Source organism: Camelus bactrianus, chromosome 23, assembly GCF_048773025.1.
Source record: "Camelus bactrianus isolate YW-2024 breed Bactrian camel chromosome 23, ASM4877302v1, whole genome shotgun sequence".
NCBI classification, from domain to species: domain Eukaryota; kingdom Metazoa; phylum Chordata; class Mammalia; order Artiodactyla; family Camelidae; genus Camelus; species Camelus bactrianus.
In genome coordinates, this window is record NC_133561.1 from 29,866,940 (window position 1) to 29,893,587 (window position 26,648).

At 48.8% G+C, this 26,648-nt stretch overlaps 1 protein-coding gene across 15 annotated transcripts; it reads right to left on the reverse strand.

The window, feature by feature from the left end:
* Positions 1-30: 30 nt before the first annotated feature.
* PFKFB2 (6-phosphofructo-2-kinase/fructose-2,6-biphosphatase 2) lies at positions 31-26,623 on the reverse strand. 15 transcript variants are annotated; one of them, XM_074351933.1, is made up of 19 exons: positions 26,066-26,623; positions 25,389-25,657; positions 24,907-25,132; positions 23,602-23,712; positions 17,899-18,024; positions 16,852-16,948; positions 16,358-16,424; positions 16,146-16,220; positions 15,724-15,780; positions 14,687-14,811; positions 12,731-12,938; positions 12,155-12,301; positions 11,328-11,432; positions 10,441-10,570; positions 9,472-9,534; positions 9,149-9,213; positions 8,357-8,536; positions 7,602-7,669; positions 31-2,132 (listed from the first exon to the last, which is right to left on the reverse strand). In XM_074351933.1, exons 4-18 carry the CDS (start codon positions 23,687-23,689, stop codon positions 7,622-7,624), a joined length of 1,581 nt encoding a protein of 526 aa, XP_074208034.1. In that variant the 5' UTR covers positions 23,690-23,712; positions 24,907-25,132; positions 25,389-25,657; positions 26,066-26,623; the 3' UTR covers positions 31-2,132; positions 7,602-7,621. The 15 variants fall into 15 exon arrangements, with proteins under 15 accessions (XP_074208034.1, XP_074208032.1, XP_074208027.1 ...); XM_074351931.1 differs by having other exon boundaries at positions 8,345-8,536; XM_074351926.1 differs by lacking the exon at positions 7,602-7,669 and having other exon boundaries at positions 8,345-8,536; positions 26,098-26,623.
* Between the last annotated feature and the right edge of the window lie 25 nt (positions 26,624-26,648).

A 26,648-nucleotide genomic window follows, 5' to 3' on the forward strand; every position in this document is an offset into this window, starting at 1 on the left:
TTGTGTGTGTGATTTTAAAAATTAGCCTCATTTCTTAATTAAAAATAACCTTTATTGTATTTATTACAAAAGCAATACATATTACTCACAAATTTTAGCATGACTTTATTTACCCAGGAGATAAACTTTTCTCTGGAGAATTGTATCTCTTGGTTTATACTTATAATAAAAATCAATGAAAAAAAAGGCCTTCAAAAGAAAGCCACTGTGCCCTAACATAGTTATTATCCTTTTACAGAAGATGGATGCCTACATTCTGGCAATTTAATTTAAGGTAATACTATGGGTGTTAAACTTAAATACTCAAACTACCTAAATTTCTACCAAAAAAAAAAAAAACAAAAACAAAAAAAAACCTGACAACACAAATTACCTTACATTCTGATTAAATACATGCAGACACCAAAACGGGGACTTAAAAATACCTTACGTGGATGAATAAATAACTAAATAAAAACATTATTGGATCAACAAAAGACAGTGCATTCAGATGCAAAAAGAAATCCACGTCACAAGAACAAGATCCGTACAGTACAGCGTGCTGTGAGCAGCCAGATGACAGCTACCTGCTACAGAGCAAAGTCAGGAGCCTTTCGAAGGCAGCTTTGTGCTGCGCGTTTGAAACAAGCTCCCGTGTGCCGGGCGCTGAACTGCCTGCAGCCGGGCGCTGAACTGCCTGCAGCCCAGCGCATCACATCTCAGGTAACAGAGCCCTGTACTGGCCACAGTATAAGAGAACCATTTGGGAAGAGCTGCATTTCATTTACATTTCTGGCTGTTCATCCTCTTGCCCAGCAAGTGGGAGTCTGAATGAAAAGGGAAAAAACATATACAAAGCTAAAAAACTTATTCTTAAAAAAAAAAAAAAGGATTTTGCTTTGGGGCTTCCATGCCCTCCTTCTGGAGCAGTGACATGGGAAAATCACATCTCTTGCCTTTGACAATCATTGATCTAGGAAATAACTACCTGGCTTATCTTTAAGGGAAATCACATGACCAGTGCATTGAGGCCTTGGTTCCCCCACCTCCCCGCTCCCCTAAGGCTTTACATGAGAGCTCAGCAGACCTAGCTAAGTAAGAGGCAGGCATCAGACCGGCTGCTCTTGACATCACAGCCAGTTTTCTTAGAGACCGTAACACGGTAGCAGACCCCACAGAAGAGTATGTCTCCCTGCACCTGTTTGGAAGCCAAAAGAACTCCGATAGAGCTGATTCCCAAGGAACCTTCTTTAGTTCTTCATGGGACCCAAAGGGCACCCTACTTTCCTCTCCGGCCCTCATTCCCAACCACCAGAGAGGAAGACCTTAGCCCTCTTTAGCTATGAGAGGCACACAGAGTCAGACAGAAAATATAGCAGCTGCAAAAGAGAACTCAGAAGATGGGCACCCCTTTGGGGGAGCCCTGCAGTCAGATCCTGCCCTCAAGGGGCCTGAACAAGGAAAACTTCTCTAAATGAAAAGGTTGCTACTGACACTCCTCTTCCATCACTGCAGAAGAGACGTTCTGGGGACTGAATTCCTCAGATATCCTCCATTCACCTGGTGAATCTGTCTCTTGTTTCCAATGTGACAAGCCAGTGACTGCTAACATATGTACTCTGGACTCCAGCTGCTCACCTGGAGTGGAAGCAGAGCCCAGCTCTTACAGCACAGAAAAGGCTGGCTGGGGTTTAGCCCCCTCACTTTGAAACAATGAAACCTGAAGAGGTGCCTCTGCACGTGAGGCAAATGCTGGCCAGCGGGGACACAATCACAGGCGGGATGTTAAATGCCGAAACGGAACAAGGCTGACCAACTTGGGCCGAGCCCAGCAAAGTGATTATAAAACCGAATCGGTTCAGGCTGCTAAACGTTTTGAGGCACAGGGAAGCTAAGTCTTTCAGGGTCACTGATATTCCCATTGGGCATGAGGGGGAGAACCATGGTGAAGCTTTTCCAGGCCTCCTTTCAGTAGCCCCGAATGTCCAGTCCCCACTTCACGTCCTGTTCAGGCCCCTGGAGGGCTGACGGGCCAGGTTCTGCAGCATTGCCCCGTCCCCCGGAGAGGTCTGGCCTCAGCCTCCATGTCATCAGGAGAGCAGCGTGAGGGATGCCGGGCGGGAGGGCCTGTGCACGGCCAGCGAGGTCTCTGCCTAGGAGCCAGGGAGGAAGAGAAACAGAGCCGTTACACCACCACCGAGTGACAGGTGAAGAAGTTGAGCAGGAACCACCCCCCCCCCGCCCTTCCGCGGCACCCCCACGCCTCACGTCCCCAAATCCACACACATCCCTTTACTCTCGGGGGTCAGACAAACGCATGGCCGAGTCCTGGGCTTCTCTCCCTGAGAAACCGACCTTGTGGCCACGGGGGACCAGGCACTCCCTTCACACCTGGCGCGTAAGCTACACACCCAGGACAGCAGGCAGGGGCGGAAGGGAGCCCTGCGGCGAATAAAAGGAGAGTATGTGGGCTACACTGGCCAGAAGACTAGGCCAAAAAGAAGTGAGACTGCAGGCAGGGCTGTGTGGCTTCTGAGGAGGGTCCCCACCACCGTAGTTATCCCAGTCCAGCCTGCAGTCAGCGCTCAGAGCAGAAATCAACTCCTTGCCGTGAACTGGGATCCAACATTTAACCATGTGAGAAATTATTCCCCTTAGAACAGTGTTTTTCAGATGGTAAATGTGCAGCTGATCGCCCGGTCATCCAGGGAAAGTGAAGACTCTGCTTCAGGAGGCCGGGGACGGGGCCCGAGGGTCTGCATGTCTAACGCCCGCCTGGTCCTTGTGGCGGGAACAAGGAATAAGGCGTGAAAGCGGTGGCGTGACCCCTCCGGCACTTCCTCTCCCAGAAGAAGTGAAACGCCATTTTACCCCATTGGCTGCAACCTCTTTAAAAACAGGCAGGTCATGTTTTTAGAAGGAAGAGCCCCCTAAATTCTAAGAGATCTCCAAAGGTCTTCTTTGCAATAAATAATGAATTCCACGTTGCGAGTGGGAGTCATAGCACAGTGTGGGCAAAGGTAATTTTTTCTCAGTTCTTGTGGAGGCGCCCAAAGTCACGCAACTAAGTTCCAGTGCCCTCCATGATGTCCTTCCCATCTTCCCCAGAAGGTGGTGGAAGAGAGCCATGCCCCGACCAAGGACTCCAGTCACTCTGCAGACCGGCTTTTGCCTGTCTGAGGCCCAGTCACCAAGCAGCCTGAGGCCAAGTTTTAGGGGTAGGGGAGAGGGTGGAGAACACAACCCAAAATACAAAACAAAAAACCCAGAAGCCTTCTGATAGGTTCAAGTTACTCAACAATTTTATTTACCCATTCTACACACACACACACAAAAACACAATTCAAATACAGTTATACACACCTTATGTGGATCTGAGTGGCATATTTTGATATTGATGTCACCAGATTAAATTAGGATGCTGCTGAGGACTTACATTCCTTCTGTCAACAGAGCTGTCTGTGCCTCAGAAACCTACAGGCTAGCTCTATTGCCTGGGTTCCCAATTCAGTTCATGCCATTTAACTCAGTGGTGCTCAGCCTACCCCCAGCCCCCTCAAAGGGCACAGCTGGTGACCAGCCATTTGCTTTTGCCACAGCAAAACTATCACCGTTATCAGAATGAGCGGACCCTGTTACTTCAACACAAGGACAAACTGTACACAAGCAATTCAGATACAAAAAAAAAAAAATCAAGTAGGTAAATATTGGTCACAGATCCCCAGTGGAAGGCTTACTGAAAAGAATACGTTTGCTGACTCTTAAAATCAATTTTTGAATGCAAAATCTCCTTTGCATTTTTATTAGATTCTGAGTAGGAGCCAAATAGATGGCAGGCTAAGAGCAGCTGCGCGGCCCAACGGCATGCTGCAGGCCAGGAGGGGAAGCTGGGGCACAGAGGGCTCAGAAAGTGAGGTCCTGCCCAGAAGTGGGGCAGCGGATGGGATGCCTTCAAGCAGAGGGAACAATTTCAGGCTCCGAGCAGGCACTTCCTCAGCTGAGTTTACAAACGATCTCACAAGTGATGTTCAACCTTCATTTAACGATCAGAATTTGGCTGCTACTCTTAAAAAAATGTCTATTAAAAAGCATCGTATATAGTACTTCCCCCTAAAGAAAACAGGTGGAGTGGTTACCTCCTTTCTCTGTAGGACATGGGCAGTGGACAGAGAATTGTAACAACACGCACATACTATGAACTGGTAGAATGAGAGAACGGTCAGACTGTCCGCTGACAGGTCTTGGTAGAGTCTGGCAGTTAGTCAGCACAGGGACCTGCCAGAATCTGTCAGGCAGTGTGTGTCCCTGCTGGAGTCTGTTGGGCGGTCGGCATATAGGTATTTCTAGATACAGTCTTCCGGACACGATGAGTCTGCGCTACGTCCCTGGGCATACCTCTGGTCTCTGCGTCACCTCTATGGGACGTCAGAGATCAAGCCTTCCAATGCTGCAACCCGATTTCGTTGTGACATAATTTTTAAATTAAAATATTTTAAAACACAAATAGAAATATGCAATGGAAAACCTGCATAAAATTATCACATTTCTGGAAAACACACAGCATGGCTTCCGGGCTTAGCACAGTCGATGGACTGTGCCTAAGACTGTCTAACCCAGGTACAGTTCTCTCAATTATGGACACTTTCCCCCTCGTCCTTTGGCTGCCCCAAGCATCAGTGAGCTTCTCTGGGTCTCAGATCTCCTACTCACAGAGACACCATAAGATGAATTTATTTCCAAACAGCTGCATCATGTTTCTTCAAAATGCCAGTGCCTCTGAAGATCAACTGCGGATTGCAACGAGGAACACCTAGGTCCTCATAGGAAACATTCAGCTGTTCAGTCTACGAATACACGTATCTTGTGCTTCCAACCCTGATTTCTGGAGGGGAGAAAACCCAAAACAACAGCAACAAAAAACACAACCAGAGGCAATAATACAGGGCAGACCCCTAGTACAATACATGTTTTTAAAAGATTTTCTCATCCTACTTTTCAATTGAATGCAAAACAATCCCCTTGCCAAAGCAAAGCCAAAGACAATACAGACAAGTAAGTAAGAGCTAAATTGCAACTTAAGGATTAAGAAACAGGAAGAGAAGCTAGTTCTCAAATCTGCTTTAGACTCTTCTTTCAAGTCTGTCGCAAAACTCCTCTTTCAACTTTAAGGCAAGAGAAAGATCATCAAATATACCATGACCTTCCTTTCCCTGTTTTAAGTCAATAGATTAAATGCTAGTCTTCGCCGATTTCCCCTACAACAAAGCGGAAAGCATCAGGCAGAAAGTACTCTGGAATCCATCCCTTCTTGGTGGCGTCTGTGTTGTGCACACAGACTTCTCTAAAATTTGGAGCAAGAGCTCTATTCCCTTCTATACTCTCCTGGCTTCTTCCTGCTGAACCCTCTCTGGAGGGATATCGTTCTAAAAACAAAAGGATGCTAAAGTCCTTGGTGCGGTCAAACTCCAACGTCCTGCGTCCTGTCTGAGAGCAACACTCCTTCAGGCTCCTCTTCTGGGGGACGCACATTAGCACGTGGGGAGAGCGAAGCCACACCAGCAGGCTGAGAGCCCGACCACACATCCCAGTGACTGTGCCTAACACTGGGGTTTCTGACAAGGTAACACAACACAGGTTTGTTGGAGATTTCTCCTCTAAGAGTACATGGAGCCCAAATCCAAAGTCGTGGATCAAATTGCTCGTTCTCATGTGTTAGCTCTGAACTGCACGGCAAGAGAAAAGACTGAACGCCCATTTGGGCTAAAGATGCCACCAGCCAAGCAAAGCCAGACAAGGCAACCTTGCAAAAGTGCCACACATACCTCCTCAACCACATCATCCTGGGGGGACATTCCCACCTCCCAACCCTTTTAGTCTCATAGGCAAAGGACAAGAGAAAAGTCTGAACTAATCCGTACTCCACCACGACATCCCCATTTATAGACTCAGTATGTTGCTCTTTTGCAAATGTTCATCTATTAAAAATTATATGCCCTTCCTCTAAAATAACCTTCTTGAGGGCAAGGACTTTTCTTCCGCTTTTGTGTCTCCCTCCTCCACCACACTCCACACCAGCCTGAAGCCCCACAGACAAGGGCACTAAGTACATATCATGTGAAGGCTAAACAGGAATAGGAAGTTACTTTACATCTTGGAGGCAATTTGGAGCAGAACCCAGGCAAGTTTGAAAGCTGGCTGTGATGTCCTGCTCAGGATGCAAAAATGGACTCAAGGTCACAAGCCACTCGCCCGTGATGATAACCTTCATCTTCCTGTAAGTTTTCTCTCAGTACCTCTCTCCAGGGTGCTTAAAATTCCCAGCTATTATCCAAGGACATTTATTTAACATAGTGATTGATTCCACATCACCTTGCAATGTTAAGCATTAAAGCTGGAACTAGAACCCAGAATAACCCTCTAAAACATAGCTGCTGCCTGAAGTAACTTTGCAGGGGTTACTTCATTCAATATTGAGATCTGCTCACATAGCTAACTCTGGGGAACTGTCCTTTCAGAACCATGAGGAATTCAGAATTCTGCGGTTGATGCTTTGTCCAAGGAACTACTATCCCAGTGTTTCTCCACCCAACTTCACAATATGAAGTTCTGGAGAATGGTTCAGAATCATCAGAGAAGCTATTTAAACACATGCATGTCCAGAGTCCAGTCCCACAGACTGAGTTAGAATTAATCCTAAAGTGGACCCAGGCATGCATATGTTTCAAACATTCTGTAAGGGATTCTACTGAGTACTTCCAGGTGAGAACCACAACCAAAGATCTCCTGTTAGCAAACAAAAACACCCCTGGCAAATAGTTAAATTGCTCTCACTGCTCACCTCCAAATGACAGGTTGGTAACTTTAAGGTGGGGAGTCCTCTCTTTTAAAAAATCTCATGAGAACTCTAGACCTGCCTCTCAGAAAAATGCTCATACACATACTCACACATTTTGCATACAAAATTAGGGGGCGGGTGGGAGGAGGATGCACCATGGGCCACCACGGGGCTAAGAACCCCTGCTCTACACATTTCCTGCTTAACCTGCAGGAAAAATGGAACGACACAAGTAAATGGATAAATGGTCTAGAGCTAGACCCTACGGGATCCCAAGACTCCCCTGGACGTCAAGGTGAGATAAAACAGTACCCCAGTGAGGGAGGTTAAATTTATCACCACGCTTTTCCACATTTGGGGGAAAAAAAGATGCTCATGCAAAAGACAGTTTTAACTTAAAGAGGAAAGTGGGCTGGAATCATTGGAAAATAAAACGCAGCTCTAGTGAGCTCTTCTCTGCCATTTCCCGTGAGCAACCCAGACATCAACAGCGACTCCTGAATCCAACTCTGTCCTTCTAAACCGTCCCAGAGGTCACTGGCTTTGGCAGGAGTTCCCATGGTCGGCAAAGAAGCTGGGACCCACCGGAGAAAAGACATGACTGCCCCCCAAGAGCCCTGCAAGACTCAGAGACCATTGTCCTCTCCTGAACCTCACTCCGCTGAGGCCCAAAGACTTATATCTGAAAAACACAAATCAAGGTACTTCCCACCTATTGAGACCCAGCCTCCCCCAGGGCACCGAAGACTCAGGATTGTTTCTCATGAAAGGAGGTGAGAACGCTCACCCTACGTCCACTTCCAGGCTCTAGAGCATCTGTGGATGTTCTGTAGCCCGGGCTGACCCTTGCAGGACCTGACTCCAGAGGAGGGGAGAAGGGAAAAGAAAGGCTCTCCTAAGTCCAGACCCATTTAGACCCACTGCAGAGAGCATCCACTGAGGCCAGATTTCTCTCTCGCCCACCGCCCCTTCCCTCCTAGACGGACACACAACGACAGTGCCATGCATCACATTGGGCAAGCCAAAGGGGACAGGGGAGAAGGGGAAGAAGCAGGCAGGGAAGGTCTGTGAGTAAAGCACACCTTGAAGAGGCAAGGTGGAGGTGGAGGGAGAATGGGCTGCCCTGTCCCCTCCACCCCACACCCCGCCACACCCTTTTACCAACACAAGGACATTAGTAAGTTTAGACGCAGTGGACGGACAAGAACCACAGCATGCTCAGCCTCAGCCCAGCTCTGCCAATCACCCCAGGAGAGCATGTCCCTTTTCATCCTCCTCCAGACCTCCCCAACCGAGGACGTGTCTGTCCTAACACACCCAACTCGCCAGCCTGTCCCTGAGCGGGGAGATGTTTCACGCCGTGGACTAGCTAAGGTGGGTCTGCAAACACATGACCTCACGTTCTCTGTTAAGATTCGTGGTGGGGGGGCCAGGGGAGGGAAGGGTGGGGGTTGGAAGTTAAATGACTCCTTGGTGATTAGTGACAAGGGCAGGAGGCCAGGGCTGGAGGGAAACACACGGTTACACCACCGGAATGCTGACTTGGGTCTTCGGCTGGTCGGCCCCTTCTTGCGTGTCCAGGGCACGGAGAGGGCTGAGGGGCTTGAGGGGCCGGCTCCCAACACTGTAATTTCTTGGACGCCTTATTGTATTCGAACTGGACAGAGGCGTAAAGCTGTTCCTTCTCATCCTTACAGGGGTTTGGTTCTTGGGGAGGTTGTTCTGATTGGAAACGAGGGACACCACACAAATGAAAGGCAAGCCAAAAGCTCACTCGTAAAGGTTAAATAATGCTTGTAACCACAACAGCCTCCTCCACTCCTGCTCCTCTGCAGACAGGGTCTCTCAAAAGACAAGGGCTGTGGCCCGGTCCCCTAGCCCCAGGAAGCTAAGGGGTTGGAGAGCGAGACACTCCGTGAGCATCACACTTCAGAGCAGGCCAAGAGGCCCAAAGAAAGGAAGGGGCTGATTTACGATCACACAGATGACCAGGACAGACCTGGAACAAACTACACCTCCTGACCCCACATACAGGCACCTCTGGATCCTGCTTTTTCTAAAGGGAGCACTTTCTGGGAGAAAAAAATCTGCATTTCACTCCAGCCAAACACTTTCCATATTTCACTGGATTTCCAAGAGCCAATGGTTAAGATTCACAAAAGAGGTATTAATTTTAAAAAATAGCTGTTTCTAAATCTCTTCCTTTTGGAAGTAAAGACTACACAGGACAAAAATGTTTTTGTACATAAAAGAAACCCCAGTCTCCTGATGCCAATGGTTCAAAGACTCGAGGTGGCAGGGAGCCTGCGTGTTCATCTGTGGGAAGACACTTACAGTTGGCTTGTCACGGTGGGTGTTCACAGCCTCCACGTTGAGGTTAATTGTTTCGACTTTGCATCCTGAGAAAACAGAGTTAAGTGAAGAGGCTTTCAGGAAAAAAGCTCAGAGAAAAACTCCTTAGTTGCAATAGGGTAATAAAGGAACACATGTATCCCCAAATATATACATACATCCCTTTAAAAATGGAAGGCGCTGACGGAACTTCCCTGGTACACAGGGGTGAGGAAGTTGAACTTCTAGGCAAACTTCAGAGAAAACTCAAAGATCCTGACCTTCTGCCATCCCCACCGCCTGCCCGGTCCTAAGCGCATAGTTACCATAGGCCACAGGTGTCAGTTTGAAGATGGTATGGAGAGGACACCTCAGGTACGGGAGCTCATCTGAAAGTGGAAAGACCCAGGGAAGGAAGTCTCAGAATTACGGAGCAAGGTCAAGTTAGTGGAAGGGAGAGCCTAAGGAGCTTGTGAGACTCCTTTACCCCAACCTGGGGTCGTTCAACTCCTCTAAACCCCAGACAACGATCAACACAGCCTCCAAGGAAGCCACCCAAGCTACTGAGTGGCTAAGGAAGGAAGGAGGTCTCCTTTAGGTCCTTCCTTGCAGGCAAAACAGGAGTAAGTGTCGTGGCCAGGGCCCCACAGAAGGGAAGACTGAGGTACACCTGGGTACACGTAAGGTCAGTCTGCAGGTATCCCAGCAGCTCAGGGAGATGGTGGGGAGGGGAGGGGAGGGGGAGGGAGAGAGGAGGGGGAGGGGGGAAGGGGGAAGGGAAGGGGAGGGGGAGGAGTAGGGGAGGAGGAGGGGAGGAGGGGGAAGGGAAGGGGAGGAGGAGGAGGAGGGGAGGAGGGGGAGGGGGAGGAGAGGAAAGGAAAGATCAGAAAAGGCAGCAACATTTCCTTACTTCTCTACCCAGATGCTGTCTACCCTGAATCCCAAGGGTGAAGAGGCTTCTGAGATACCTCCCTCCTTGTAGCCAGAGTAACAAGCAGGGAATGTTCAAGCACTTTTCCAATGCTGCCAGGAGTGTCAGCTTGATGCTGGCCCTTTAGCCAAGCAGGATCAAGGGCTCCAGCAGCAGCCGCTCTCCACTGGGGGCTTTTGTACCAGGAGAGTAAATTCAGCAAGATGTTGGCCCAGTGGCTGCTGGGAACCCCACACCGCTGCCTGAAGAATGTACTCCAATTTGAGTGGAAGAGGCAGAGGTCTGGTTGCCAGGGATCCTGGTGCCTCCCCAAGTCCAGCTCCCTCCCCAAGGATGTGTCCTAGGCCCTTCCCTAGCACGGCACCTGCACCCTTATCCAAGAAGTAGGCCAGGAGGCAGCGCATGACAGCCTGGTGGGAGATGACGAGGACGTTGCCCTGACGCTCCAGCTCCATGATGACAGGCTCCAGCCGCTGCACCAGGTCCTGGTACGACTGTGGGGGAAGGGCAGGCTGGTAGGAGGCCAGGCGCAAGCTGGCAGCCAAGTCGGGGGCTGCGTCCAGAGTTTAACAGGCCACTTCTCCTTTCTCCCCAGCCGGCTTTCCTCCTGGAGGCTCAGCGACTTCGTGTTGTTCGCTAACTGCCCCCAGCCCTGGTATCTCTTGAGAATATTCAGACCTTTCAAGAGCAACATTCAGACTGAGAAAATTGCAGGCCAAGAAGAGAAAATCTGAATACAGCCTGTGTTTATGTCTTCTTCCCACAGAATAGGCATAGGGTATGACCACAAGGCTCCCGGGGATTCCCTAGACCCCTGCCATCCTGTTTAATTTACCTTTGCCTCACACATCCCTAGACCACTTAGACCAGGAAGCAACCTCAAACTCCGAAGATGATAGGAAAAGCATTCAACTCCCATACATTTACCTGGTACCTAGACCTGCTTGGGTCAGGGTGGGACTGAGGAAGTGGAATGGAAAAAAGAAGCAAGAAAGATCACGTTGATTCTACAACATAGCCAACAACAGAAGTATCCTGTCACCCTCTTCCCGGGAGATCTTGACAAATCAACGAGGCATTCGACTGCATGAGCTGAACTGAACACAGCAGGACCCAAAGGTAGGAAGAGAAACTAAAAGATGCCTTCAGTGCCCTTTCTAGGTCCCCAAAATCACTCAATCTTTACCCCAAATTAAAGCAAAACCCCCAGCAAAGGATAGGGCTGTCCCCAACCACGTAGGGGAATCTCACCTCCCCTCCAGGATATCGATACAGGTACTTCTCTTGATCTCGAAGCGCAAACTCATCTGGGTACTGTTTCTCAATCTCCGCGTACGTCATCTCCTCGCACACGCCCTGCAGGAGCCACACAGCCCGAAGAGGTGAACTGACCCACATGGCCCCCCAAGTGCTGAAGGCAACCCTGAGGAATACTAGCTCTCTACTAAGCGCCAGGCACTGGGCTGGCTCCTTTCATGGACTGTATCTTACTGGCGGGCAGGGCGAGGGCCACTGCGGGAGGCAGGGCATCTCTGCTGTGGGGAGCTTTCAGGTCAGGGAAAGTCAGCAGAGTAAAAGAAACAGGAAGCAGGGAAGGAGGGGAAACTGAAGGGCCTGGAGAATTCTTGCAGAAGGCATAAAAGGGTACGGAGGAAGGAAAGGGAAAGAAATGCCTGCTTCTGTGCTCAAGGACAGAGAAAGTTAAGAACAAATTTGGAAAGGACTTTTCCAGACCAAGTGACCTAAGCAGGAATTAACAAAGTGAGTTGCTGCTAGCTACTTCTTGTTCCCAGGAGTACAGATGGAGAAACCAAATGGAGCTCCCCTCTCCCCGGGCGCCAGAAGCTAGGTAGAAACTGGTTTGGGTCCCATCATTGGCACAGGGGTGTCAAGCATTTAGGAGGCCCTGCTTGGGGGCACAATTCCTCCCCAAACTGGCCATAGGTTCAGCTTCCTCAAAGTTTCTACTTGGTGGTTCCAGTTTTCCAGATAAAATGGCCCACATCGTGACTTTGGAGCATCCCTGTCTGAACAGGACACTCTTACTGGCTTTCTGGCCACTGGAGCCTCCTACTCACAGCATCAATCTCATTCAGAATCTTCCACTGCTCGTAGGTCACCCCCAGGGATTCAGCGGTCTGGATCGTCCTCTTCAACTGGCTCGTCCACACTTTGAGGTCTGCGATCTCCTGTTCCTCCAGAAACTTCCTTAGAGCCTGCGCAAACTGGGATGTGAAGTAAAACTTTTAAAAGAGGAGAAAACACACGCACACAGGACTACTAACTCAGCCTGTAAAGGGCAACGTGCCTGACGCTGATCAAACTCTGAAAGGTGATACATGGTTACAATAAACCCAAGAGGAAATGAACTTCACCCGGAGCACCCTGTACTGTGCTAGGCATACAAGCTGTGCCCAATAAACATCTGACGGCTGAATGATCACAGCAGAAACGGTTCCAAGTTATGTACACTTCACTGCAGGGCTGGAGTCGCCGAACAGGAAAACGTCTTTTCACTTGTTGGATGAGTCTCTGAAACCACAGCCTAAGCCCCAGAAGGATTCAGGAAGAAGTAAGGGGATAAAAGAGATGACCCCCACCATGCCCTTCTAACTCTAAGCCTAGGAAATCCAGCCTGCTGGCCAGCTACGCACCTGTTTTCCCCGCACCGAGAGGCCCGAGTCACCCCCAATCTTCCCCAAGAGATTGAACTCGCTCTCTCCGTGCCGGCAAAGGTAGATGGTGCGAGGCTGGACGTGGATGTTCATGAGGTAGTAGACGATCTTGCTCTGGATGTAGTCCTGGACTTTGTTCACTAGGAATCGCTGGCCCACATTTATCACCTTGATGAAAGAAAGATCCCTGGGACAGAGCAGGGGAAAAAAAAAAAATCCTGCGGGTGTGAAAGTCTGAGGGTCACAGGAGGAAGGGAAAGGCTCTGCGTGTTACCTGCAGGCTCCCAGCAGCAGGTGTGCCTCCCCCGCCACACCCCACCCGCACTTAGGGAACCGGATGGTCAGAGATGGATGACTCCTCAGAACCAAGAGGAAGCAAAATTTCCAGACTTTCCCATCAGTCAGCACCACTTCCTCAGTGCCTACGCTGTGCCATGCGATGTGGATGGGTATGGTCAACAGAATCCAGGCTTCCCCCTGGGGGCTCAGCTGAATGACCCGAAGGCTTTGCTAACCCTGATGCTTGGCGAGAAGCACAGTACCATGTACCGTGGTCAGAGTCAGACAGAGTCTGGCAGAGTCAGGGTACCGCGTCCACCAGCACGGAGGGGAGGGGAGGGAGGGGGTGCTAAACCTCAGACAGAGATCTCTGAGCATTCCCTGCGTCTACCTAAATGCAGCCTCTCCCAAGGGCACTGACATAGACTGCTTGCTTTCGGCCATCGGGGAAAATGTCCTAATTATAAAAACAGTAAGTGCTTATTCCAAAAAAAAAAAAAAAATCTTTTTTACAAAAAGGTAGAATGATGCAAATAAATATCACCCACAATCCTACCAACCAGAGGTAACACCTATAAACACACACACGTTCTTCTAGAACGTTTTTCTATGTAGGACTTCGGGCTAACTGAGGAATATACTATTATGCCATATCTAAGGCAGTGGTTTTCAACTTCTGTGTTAAGAACACCTCCAAACACTAATATTCTGGGCACCACACTTGAAGGAACTGAAAGACTCAGAACATTAAGCAGACCACTGAAGCAATTTACCAGTGGGCTCGGCACACTATCTCGCCACTTGCTTGGCTGCAGCGCTGTACTCTTATCTGGACGGAGCTGTTAACAGCTCTGACAGCAGGCTTTTTCAAAGAACCCCCTCCCCCACAGGTATCCTTGCACCCACGTTGTTCTTCAACATAGACTTGACACACACCAAGTTAACCTGTATTCTCTACCACGATGCCGACAGGCACTGCCATAGTAAATAATAGACACAAAAAATACACATATATATATATATTACATGCATAAGCACATATGCAAGATATTATGTTTTATAAAATATATAGTTACATATTACATGTTACTTAACATATGAAATATGTGTATAAATATATGTACTACTATATATCTTACTATATATACGTATATATACACACACAATAAACTTTAAAAATTGATCAAAAACTGATGGCACATCTCTAAGGGGTGTCCTACAACACCCTACTTCAAAACTACTGATCTAGAGCAGTGGTTCTCAGCCGGGGGCGATTTTGCCCTCCAGGGAAACAGCTTCAATTGTCACAGCTTGGCAGTGCTGCTGGGATCCAGTGGGCAGAGGCCAGGGAAGCTGCTGAACACCCTGTGGTGCACAAGACAGCCCCCACCGCACAGAATTATCCAGCCAAAATGTCAACCATGCACAGGTTGAGAAGTTGTGCTCTAGAGGACAGACAGAAGAACTTATGGTAAGAAGCACTCCAGTGTTCAAGTATAAAATTCAATCCACGTAGAAGCCACAGATCGGTATCTGGTTTCCCTGTGAACAGAGGCCTGGATTGTCAGAAGGAAGTCTAGGGACAGAGGGAGAAAGACTCTTCCCTCGAACGAGAGCCCTGCCTCAGGCCCTTCAAACCTCGGCCTTCAACCTTACTTGTCATAGTTGTCTGGGTCAAGGGGTTGATAGGTGACTTTGTAGCACTCAATTCTCTTTAGGAAGTCCTCCATCACATTCTCCCTGTTCCTTTCAGGGTAGTCAGGGCTCGACACCTTTACCTCCTGGAATCAGAGGAAGAGCAGGGCCTAGTCAGAGGTCTGCCCTTACCAGCCCTCCTGCAAACAGCCACTGCTAAATAAAGACAAGGAAGGCCACAGAAGTGGCCTTTCTCTGGAGTGTTGGCAATCCCCGTTCATTGAGCACCTCCTCCCTATCCTGTGACCCTGGCAACCAAGAAGGGAAAGACAACTGGGGAGTCATGTGCCTGCCCTTGGCTGAAGGACAGAGGCAGTCACGCAGCCAAGGCTGCTCCCGGGCCCCAATCCCTTTATGGACCATCCTGGGGAAACAGAAAGGATATTCAATTTCTCTCCATGACCACTCAGAATAGGATGCTTGATCTGACACATGGCTGCCTTGGACCAGACACGTCTTCAGCAAGTTCCCACCAGGCTACAACGTGCGAGTGTCTACTCAGCACAGCACAACATGGGTGCTGGCTTCAGCTGTGACCACTCAGGGCCCGGGGCACTGGGCACATCGAAGGCTGACCTGAGTGTTAGACAACTGGTGGGCAGATGACCTTCCTATAAGGTGGCCCTGACGGATCTTGAAGAGTCTGATCTATTCTGAGAATACACCTAGGTCTCAGCACCCAGCTAGTACCTAGAGCACAGGGCCAGGACTCCTACAGTTTAAGTCTGGCCACTATTCAACAGCCAATTCTTCCTTCATTCCTCAAAGCCTGTTTCTTCTCCCAAGGGAAGAGTGTGGACGTACAAAACAGTGTTCTGGCAGATCAAAAAGATCACCCTGTATCGTTAAACGCATCTACTTCTTTCTTTCATTTCCCAGTTGGCGGACTCTCCCCCTCCCCCACCAACACACACACACACACACACACACACACACACACACACACACACACAGAGCACAAAGGATAATGAGGTGGTGGTGTGCAGGGGTGCACCTACCAGGATGTTGGCAGCAATGACATCGGGATCATCACAGACAGATTCCACAAAGAAGACCTGGCAGGGAGAGAAGGCAGTGAGCAACGACTCAGTCACGGCCAGGCTGCTCACTAAGAGCATGTGCTCATACCTGCCCCTCCCCGGCCACCACATCCCCTGGGATTTTCTTTCATGAAAGTGGCCTTCAAGGCCTTGTCATTTAAAAATAGCTCTTACCACATCCCCAGGGTCTCATACATACAGGCTAAGGGTCTGAGAAAGGACCTGAAAGAAAACACTCAAGGACTGGGAGTAACGCACCCAGAGGAGAGAATCATATATCCAGTCCTGCCCTCACCCACTGCAGTCACACAGGCCTGCCTGTCCCCCCTAACTGCCCACTCCGCTCACCCCTTACCCTCCCGCTTGGAGTCAGATCCTACCTTGAAGGAATTCTCCTCGGCAAAGTTCAAAATCATGTCCCTCCTCTCTCGAGTGGTATTGGTGGCATCGAACACCTGGGAAGAAAGCCCGCGAGGTTGATGAGCAGGGACCGAGACATGGAATCCCACCGAGGTGGACCCAGGGTGGGGCTGTGCAGCCAAGCTGCTGAAAGGGTGGAGACCAAGGCAGGGAAGAGGCAGGTAAGGCTCACCGCGATCTGCCCACTGTCCTCAGTGAGATACGCCTTAACGTCCTCCAGCGCCACCAGAGCACACTGTCTGCCAGGAGAGCAAGGACGTCAGCAAGGGGCCTGGGGCAAGGCCAGGCTCAGGCACAGCCAGAGACATCAACAGCTGGGTTGCCACAGGAGCCACATCACTTCCTGTTTAGTTTCCCCACTGGTCAAAAATTGTCCCCAACTAGACCCTTCACCTTCCCCACTGAGACCTCACCTTCCTGTATCTCTCCCCTTCCCCGGCCCCAGGTATGTATCTTATCCCCCTGGAGATGTAGCCTCCAAGCATATGTGCAACTTCCTAGCCCGGCTCTTCCACCCACCCCAGCCCAAGGTGACCTGCCCAGCAGATAACTTCCACTTAAAATCCCCACAGCATAGTTACTGCAAGGAAAACCAAGCCCCATCACATCTGGTCCCACGCCAGCCAAGAAAGAGCTGGCCTGGAGGCCAGGCCTAGGACCACTCACCGGCGGATCTTCATGGCCTCCTCGTTGTCATGTCGGAAGAAGTCGTAGGACTTATAGGACTTGACTGCTTGACGCCGATACACCCCCAGGTTAAACACTGCAGGAGACAGCCACAGCATTCGGCAGTGCAACAATACGATGTCCCAAAGGGGACTTCTTGGTCTAATGTCAGAGTGGCCAAGGGGGCAGAAAGCACTGGGGCACGTTGGGAACAACAGCAGACTAAGAACCAAGTTTAAGTTCGAGTTCTGACTTACTAGACTTTGGACAAGCCTTAAATTACCCGAGTTTTTGTTTGGTTGGCTTTTTTAAATCTTATAACAGCTTAATTATTTTTAAACACTTTTACCATGTTACGTATTTTTGAATACTGGGGTCTTAGGTTGACGAATGTCTTCCATTCTAGTGTGCATACAAAGCAGAATGCAGTCCGCTCAGAATTTCATCATCTTTGAAAACTCTTATTCTGGGCACAGTATGTTACAGGACCTGTGACTTCCTCTCTAAATATTCTGAAGTGCTATTATTTATTTTCCAAATGTCTTCCACATTTGTATTACTGATTGTTTATTGTGAAAGTTTTGATATTCAGATGTTCGAGTGGTTACTAGTCAAAATGTGTGCCTGCACAGCCTCCTGGTTGGTCTACAAAGAAGGCTCATGGGCAACTCTTTCTTTCTTCTTGTTTCTATTCTGCCCACATCTCCATCCTTGCACGAGCTGTTAAGTGGCCTGAGTTTTCATTTCCTCAGCCACTTTGGCTATTCCACAGGGGTACTGCTAGGATTAGAAGAGATGCTGTAGATAAAGGGCTTTGGAAATGCAAAGCCCTATATTCATTTAATTCCTAATACGCTTATCAAAGGCCTTCCCTCAAAACTAGGCCAATCCAGCCAGGCCAAGAGGAACAAGTGTCCGGACAGGGAATAAATCCAGGAAATCAGGAAGCAACCACTATTGCTGCCAGGAGTACCCCGTAACCCTGATGCCAGGGAGAATAAAGGAGCGGACCATTTCCTTTCCCGGGGAACGAACGGCTGTACCTACCTTTGGTGGGCACCCCAATCCAGTTGAGGTAGCGTGTGAGTTTCTTGGACACGTAGGTTTTGCCCCGGGCTGGTAAACCAATCATAACGATGAGGGTCGGGGAGTTGGTCATGTAGGACGCCCACGCTAGAGAGAAAAGAAATGGAACAGAACTAAAGGACGAGGGGCCGGGTAAGGTTTGTGCACTGGGCTAGGAACCTCATGGTCTGAATCTGGTTTGACCCGCATGAACCTCAGTGAGGCCAGTGTCCAGGAAGGCAAACTGAGGAGATACTGGGTGAACCCTCCTCAAGGAGACTTAAAGAGTCATGTAGACTCCCAGAGAGTAACCAAACCAAGACACATCTCTTCTACTTTTCCAAAGTCTTCACAGAGGTACCCAAGATGGAAAGAGAAAAAAAAAGTGGCAAAGATTAGAAAGACAGTAACCATGAGACAAACAGTAACACAAAAGTGTGTAGCCTTGAAGAAGGGTCTTGTGCCTGGAGACCCCACCAGTGTGGACCTGAGCAGGCTCCTGTAACAGGTCCAACAGAGTTTCTACCCTGAGGATCCCATCTTTTCCTTCAGAGCCACACGCAAGAAGTATTTTCATTAAAAAGAGTCTGGTCTCAATCTGTTTTGACCGTTGCACTCAGACTACGAGTTTCAACCAGAATTCTGAAACCATTTGACTGTGGCAAAGCCTACCTGACACGAGCTGACTAGACCTCAGGGAGCTTCGTGGTAGCTGGCGCATGTGGGCATCATGGCCAGCCTGCCTCAAAGGCCCAAGTAAAAGCAAGTTTAGAAGCAGGAACAGCCGCTGGCCTGCCCTTCCTTAGGAAACTGACTTCAGGAATGCTCGTTTACAGAGACAGGGCTCACTAGACAGATGGGGTTGACTGGATGCTCAGGACAGGTGACCTCCCTAAGGATACACAATGAGTCATCGGTAGAGCTGGCTCTAGAATCCAGATCTTGTGCTTCCTAGGCAGCTTTTCTCCATAAAAAGGGCCTCTAGTTCCTCATCAGCTTGCTCCCAGGGGCTGGCTCCTCCCTGCCCATCCTGCCCCAGACAAGGGGTGGGACAATGAATGCCCTGCACTGCTGCCAGCCACGTTCCTGAGACCCAAACTGAGCTCATCTGGGAGGGCTCCCACTCTGCTGGCTGCTGTGTGGGAGGCCCTGCATGCCGATGGGATGGGAAAGAACTGCTTTCACCTATGTCTTCCCAGCACTGCCTTCCAGAAGACGCCCCATGAGTAGTCACTGCTTCTCTGCCCTGGCACAAGGTGACCCTGGAAGGCTAAGAAATAGTTCAGCCAAACTGGGGTCCCTGGATGGGAAAGTCATCTTTCATCTTTTGAGAAGGGAATGTGAAATGATCTCAAGGAGGAAGTGAGCAGAGGGATGTGGGTAGAGAACAGACCTCAGAAGGAAGAGAGTTTCCGAGGGGTTTTGGCAAGAAGTACCCAGAAGCCAAAGAGGGGCCCTGGCAGTGACAGAGGGGCGCATGCTCAGACTCGGGACAGAGGGCTTGGGTTTCAGTCCTCTCCCCACTGTGCACGTGGAAAATTCCCAGGCCTGAGCAGGAGCCTCTCCAAGGTAGGTAATGAGCAACAGAAGTGATTTACATCTCTGTCCAAACAGGGAGCACAAAGGCAGGCAAACGCCAGGCTGCAGGCTCAGCTGATGTTACTCCCCAGTCTCTGACCCCTAATATGCAGATCTGCTCTGCCCGGGATCAGCTGCCTCAGGTTTCAGGAGTGAAATCCTCCTGAGTCTTCACTTTCTCCAGCCCAGCACCCCTCTCTTCTCAATCCCCATGGCTTGGCTCATTACCTTCATGTCTAGTCCTGCTCTGTCCACACCTTCCAGCCCATTAGGCACTTCCCCTAGAGGTCCTGTTACCCTCCCTGGAGCTGAAAATGAGCCATCCTTGGGAGATGCTCTGAAGCCAAGCAGGGAACTAGCTGCCCCATGTTTACCAAACTAGACAGAGAGCGCTAAGAACAAAAGAGAACTCGGGGCACGAAGGACGCCTCAGGGTACCCCCCAGCAACACACCTCCCACCTCTGCCCAGAACACATCTGCACCACACCTGCTGCCACCAGGGCTTCTCCTTTTCTTGAGGACAAAACTAAACCATCTTCCTATCTCAAATTGCCACATCAGCAAAACCAGGAACATTCTGTTCTGCCTGTTATAAAACACCGTCACCACCTTAATCTGAACAGTAGGCACTTCACACTGATTAATTTCAGAGACAATGTAACATACCCCTCGACTTACAATGGAAAACTGTTTCAATCCTGAAACTCTCTCCTACCTTCTTTAAACAAGGTGGAACTCGCTTTCTCAATCTTATTTTCCCTTCATGAACACACTTAGAGGTAATGAGAGTTTGGAAACTTCCCTCCTGCTAGACAGCAAACCTCAAGCCCAGAGAGAAGGGAAGAGCTTGGCCGACAGTTCCCTCAATAGAAAGTCAAGGTCAGGGCTTTGATCAGACTCCTGGTTTCGTGATTGCCCAATCAGTCCCAGTCACCAGCTCTTGTCAGCACCTAAGGAAGGGAGCCATGTGGCCAGCACGACTCTGCTCTCTAATCTAATCCTGAAGGTGGTCTAGAAGACCAGTGGTTCCCGGCTGTCTCCTGACCAAGGTCTTCTTCCACTTTTTGGTCTAAATAGCCCCAACATTTTGAAATGTGCTGCCCTTAAAAGTGTGCTTCAGTGGCAATATCTTCTTTTTATTCCTCAGAAGTCATAAAACTGCTGATTATCCCCTGCTATCTGACTGGTAGTCATAAAACAGCCACATTCTACAGCCAGACACTTCGAATGTTAACGTTTTATGTAACCCGCGCAGCAATAGCTGATAATGCACAATTTCTATCAAGCACTTTGAAATATGAAAACCAGTTAACAATACAGAACTTTTGAGGAATGCTGATCAACAATTCAAACGTGTCTATCTTTTCTCCTATTATTTCTGTAGGAAAACTTGCTAGCACAAACGTGCAAAGATGTATACGCAAGGATGCTCACTACAGCACTGTTTGTGATGGTGGAAAATTGTAAACAACATAAATGTCCATCAGGGAGAGGCTGGCACAGCCATATGACGCAATTCTATGCAGAATGAGGTAAATCTAAATTTACTGATGTGAAAAAAAATGTCCACAATATAGTATGTTAAAAAAAAAAAAAAAAAGGAAATGGCAGCAGAACAAAATATATACAGTGTGAACCTATTTTCATTAACAGGACACACCAGAATAATATTTGGAAGGAATCAAACTTAACAGGGACAAGAAAAATTGTAAGAGCTTTCTTGCTTTTTCCTTTCTTTCTGTATTGTCTGAATTTTTCATGAACCTGTATTGCTTTTGTAATTAGAGAAAGATTCATACGGAAACTTGTCTGTTCCAGACCTATTCAAAATATCAAAGAATGAAAGAAACAAAGGAAGAAAAGCATGTAGACCTCTGCCCCACTCCCAATTCCTGAAACCGGTCATCTGAGCACCTTAAAGGCACCTCAGCCAGTACCACCCCCCTTCTTCCCATCCCTGGAGCAGCTGAAATTCCGGTAATGCTCCTTTGGAAGTTTTGGCTCCCTCAAGACATTCTTCAGCTGTCCAGCTCAGGCACTTCTCAGCCTTGAAGTCAGCCAACAACAGGTGTTAATTAGCAGCAATAGGATAACGAGTGAGCTATTAATAAAGCAACTGCTGGGTGTGAACACTACGCAGCCAGGAGAGCCTGTTTCAAGATACAGGCAGTAACAGAGACAAAGGAAATAAACTAAAACCTACTCTCATAACGCTGTTTCCCCTGTGACTATGGCCACCAGTCTCACAGTCCAACCATGAGGGGAGGAGAGAGTGGGGTAAATGAATGACAGCAGCTTCAGGACCACCCAGTGCCTCCAGGGAGTAGGGGAGAGGGTGGAACTTGGGAAGGAGAGATCAGAGCCTGTAGGAGGAATTAAGAGCCTAGAGGAAGCCAAGAGTCCTAGGATTACTGCTTCCTCAGTTAATCAAAAACCCTCATAGCAGAAAAACTTCAGAAGAGTTAGGAAGGCAGGTAGGAGATTCCCATGGAGGAGAAAGCTGAACTCAAAGGACTGACACTGGGCATTGCGCAGAGTCAGAGAGCCCCACAGTGATCAACCCCCTCACACCACCACCACCAGCTCTCTGTTCTCTTTTTGGCTCAAGTGTCCTAGTAATACGAGGGCACATCTCTTTAAGATGTGCATCCCATATCACCAAATCTGGGTGACAATGCTGCCAAACAAGAGGAGAAAACATTCTTTACTAAAAACACCATCTTTCATAGGGCTCTTTTAAATAGTGAGCTCCCAGATAAGCATTTAGAGTATAACTCAACGTATATATACTGTTTCAGGAATAAACACAACATGCAAACAGAGTCACCAATGAAACGTGACACATCAACACTCTTCCCAGTGCTGCCCTACAGATTTACTCACTCAATTCTCACATCACTCCAGGGGTGGGGCGGGGGTGGAGGTACTACTAGTATTCCCATTTTATGAACAAGTAAACTGAGGCGTGGAGAGGATAAGCAACTTGTTTAAAAGCATGTGGCTAGGAAGTAGTAAAACCAAGATTCAAGCCCAGGCAGTCTGACTCCGGAGGCTGCACTCAATCGTCGGGCTATACTAGTTACCTTCCCCCGGGGTATTTGTGCTCAGTACCTGGCTTCCTGCCCTGGCAGAGAAAGAAGACCCTGATCATAAAGGTGCACCAACCCCAGTCCCCAGTATCACATCCAAACAAGCTGCCTTTGTTGCAGCCCAAACCCCAGCGAGCCTCATCAGTGCTAGGTGAAAAGAGACGATCATCGTTAATCATGAGACTGACAAGGGCATGACATCAAGGTTGAGACTCTAGGGTAAACTTTGAACATGAGATGATTCCAGGTCTCATGCTAGTTGGCTGTTTCCACCTGCTGATATATATAACCACTGAAGTGAGAAGAACTGACTGACAAGGTTCCAAAGGAACCTGGAAGCAGGGGAAAGAGTTAGCTTGCCTTGAGGTTCCCCCAAACATCTGAGGACCAGTTGCCCAGGACCTTTTGGACCAGGCTATGCAGTCTTGCAGTCCATAGGATGCTTAGGCATGCAGATGCATGGGGACAGGAAAGGGCACTTCATCTCTCTGCAAACCCACCTGCTGCCTCTGTCTAAAAGATTGTCATGGAAATGTTCCCATGAAACCTGTGCCCAGAGAAATGAACCTCCAGGGAAAATAGTTTGCAAAGTGTAAAGGCTAAACCCATGAGCAGCATCCTCAAAAAACTTAACCCAAGAGATAAAGGGAAACTGTTAACAGTATCAGTCCTGAGTAATTTCTGCACCCTACCACTCTGCCTTTCCCACTGCATGTACAATAATGCTTCCTCTAACTTTCAACATCAATCCAGTGTGCAGATACCCCCAGGAGAGAGAGAGATTTGGTTAAAGAAAGCAGTAAGAAAATGCTGGGCTACACCATCTAGCCCCAAGGACAGACATTTCACTGAATCTACATGTTTCAGACAGGAAATTCTCCTGGTAGACTTTGTTTTAAATTCCCTTGTCAAAGAATTACTTCTCACTCCCACCAAGCTGCAAAGTCAAGTATTACAATTATATTCCTGAGATAAAATCCCAGCAGAGAGCAGCCCCTCCTCTTTCTCAGAACTCACAACATTTCTTCTCAGACATTCGGAGATTTGACTTGGTTTCATAGCTGTTGTTGTTCTGTTCTGAGGATAATGCAGAATTCCCAGACATGGCAGCTCTTGTTCAGGGGATGTCTGAAAAAGACAAAAGGGGTGTAAGGAAGGGAAGGAAGGAGACATCCCTCAAAACCCTAAAAAGAGGATCGGCAAGGTATAAGTGAAAGAACCCTAGGCCAAGAGTCAAGTCCAGACCTCTTTCTCCCAGCTAACAGCTACATGCCCTAGGATAAAGTTATGAGTGTCCCTGGCCCTCTGTTTCCCCATCTATAAAGACCTACACCAGAACCTTGCATGTATAATGCTGACATAGGAGTTTACATTCGCATAAATCATCTCCTTCAGTCCTTCCAATAATCCTGTAATAAAACACATTTGGCTACCATTATTACTTCTCCCCATTTCACAGACTGAAAAACTGAGGTTAATCAAATTAAGTTAGTTCCTGACCTCAGATTCCAATTTAAGAATCTGGGGAGAGTGGTGGCAGCAATTAGAGGTAGAGTGGCCTGCGAACAGATCAAGTCCATTATCATCAAGCAACTGCAGTCCAATGGTAGGATTCAGTCCTGACAAAAATGAGAAGTGGGAAAATCTCAAACATGTCTCCTGAAGGAAAAACTGTAACTGAACCGGGAGACAGCCCTATCACGTCATTATTTCTCCACTGGTGCTCTCATTCTCAAGCCCTTGTCCGCACCTTCTCCCCATCTATGCCCTAGGAAGCAGTCTATGGAAGAAACACTGGGGAGGAAAGAGGCGGTAAATAGCTTCCCCAAGGTCACCTGCAGAGTAAGGGATAAGTCCTGACCTGAACTGGGGCAGGAGAGCCCAGAGTCCACTCAGCAAATCCTGACAAGGGACTCGTGAGGAAGGAAGGTCCTACTGTTTCAAGGACCTTGCACGGTTCTTCCACAGACCACACAAATCCTCTAACCGAGACTTCAGCTGCGGCTCCGGGTCTCTAAACGTCCGCACTCTGGGCGATGCCCGGGGGCCCGCACTTCCCCTAAACAACGAGGCTTCATCATCCCCCACCTCATTAGGGTGCACGCAGCCTCCCTCCTCTCTCCCGCCTAGATCCTACAAGGCGCTGTACAGCTGTCGCTCGCCCCAGGATCCCTCCTAAGAGCCCTCCCGGCTGTGGCCCCAGCACCTACTCGATAAAGCGGCAGACGGGAGGCAACCGACTGCGGCCGGGGTCCAGCACACCAGTCCCCGGAGAATCACGTGCCCCTGCCTGGCTCCGCCCACTCCCGCGCTTGTCCTCACCTGGGGAGAATCGTCCACCAATCGAGCGCCCGCGGGCTCCAGGGGGCGGGGCTGAAATCGGAATCGCTGACGCTAGCGCCTAAAGGAGGATGGAGCTGTGGAGGTTGGTTGCGTCGTTGCTTGGCAACTAAAGGGCTGGGGGCGGGGTTTATAGAAAGCGTCACTTTCTCATACTCTCGCGAGAGAGAACTAGTAGCCGTCTTGAGAGGGTGTGACTTTTTGGTAACTGGAAAAAAACGTTGCGGAGATTAACGCTTTCCTCCCTGAATTCCAGCGGGACGTCGTTAGAGCCATAAATTGGAACGTTAAGCGTTAGAAGGTGCTTTGCTAGAGTAAACTATAACAGTACTTAAGCTGGTTACATCTTAGGGTGTTTGCATATTCTTCCCTTAGGTTAGGCACTGTAAACTAAGAAAAACAACTGCTCTCACCACTGAACCAGGAGCTTCCCTAGACCCACGCACATACTGCAGTGGACTTACCACCTTACTTATTCTCCCTCCTACCACCCGCGCTGTCCCGTCTGTTCTGGTCATCTTGAAGAACCAAAGAGGAAAACTGGGCCGGGAGAAAACTGGGTCATGAAAGGTGTGAAAAGACGCAGTTTCCATAGAACTTATTCAGAGGTAGAGGCTTTTACAGTGTAGACGAGTTTGGACGTTTCAAATGAACTGTTCACAGTTGCCCCCAGGCCCGTTTGATGCTTGATTCTGTTGAGGAACCTCCTCTACGCAGGGTAGGCCTTGCTGCTCTAGATACAGGATAGAAAAAGAACAATGAGTATGGATTTCTTGGAAGAAAGAGAAATTTAGAGATATTTTTACTCCTCTTTCACCAGGGGATTAAATTCATCCTTTATAACAACGCAAATAGTATTTCCTCTTTGAAGCTTTTTACAACTCCCAGTATGTTATGGTTGCCCTCTCTGTGCCTGTACAACTGCTTTATCCATTCAGCAAGTATTTACTGAGAATTTATTCGCGAAGCACAGTCCTTCATTCTAGGGATACAGGGCTGAAATCAGTCACATAATCCAGCATTATTACGTTGCTGTGAACTTCAATGGTTATGTGTCCTTTCCACCCCACCCTCTCTCTCGATTACGTAAGTACTTTGCCATACTAAAGGCAGGAATGTAGTCGTCTTGGTATTTGTATACCTAGAGCCTGAACTGGAATCTGGATGACATACGTTAGTCCTCTTCATTCCTCTTCTGTATACTGCCACCACCTCCTGAATGTAGCAGTTGCCCTTGGCCCAGATGCTGACATCATACTGCGCTTTCTGATGTGGCAAATGGAAGTTTTCAAGTTACAGTCTTACGGAGGTGGAAAGGCCAGTCGCCCGGCCCCCTTAACCTCAATGACTCAATGTTTGCTGCAGCGGTGAGTCTAGTCACGAGTATCTGCTTGTTTCTGACAGGTCCTTTGACTCACTGACCATTCTTGGCATTCGTTTGCGTTCCGAACTATGATTCTGTTTCTCCCGGTGTAATTTAGAAGCTTCAATTTAATAATTTCCGACCTAAATGCAAGGTTACATTCCAATGTACTCGATTCAGCAACTCCTTCCCCCGCCTTCTTCCCTTGAGCATATATGCTGCCGACGCAGAGGGCACCTCACTCGCTCTACAGGTAGCAAGACCAGTCGCACTACAGGAATACGAGTAAATCTTCATCCTTTGCCTCCGGAAGCCGAGCGGCTGGGAATTGGTTGTCACTTTAAGACCGTGTTAAGATAGA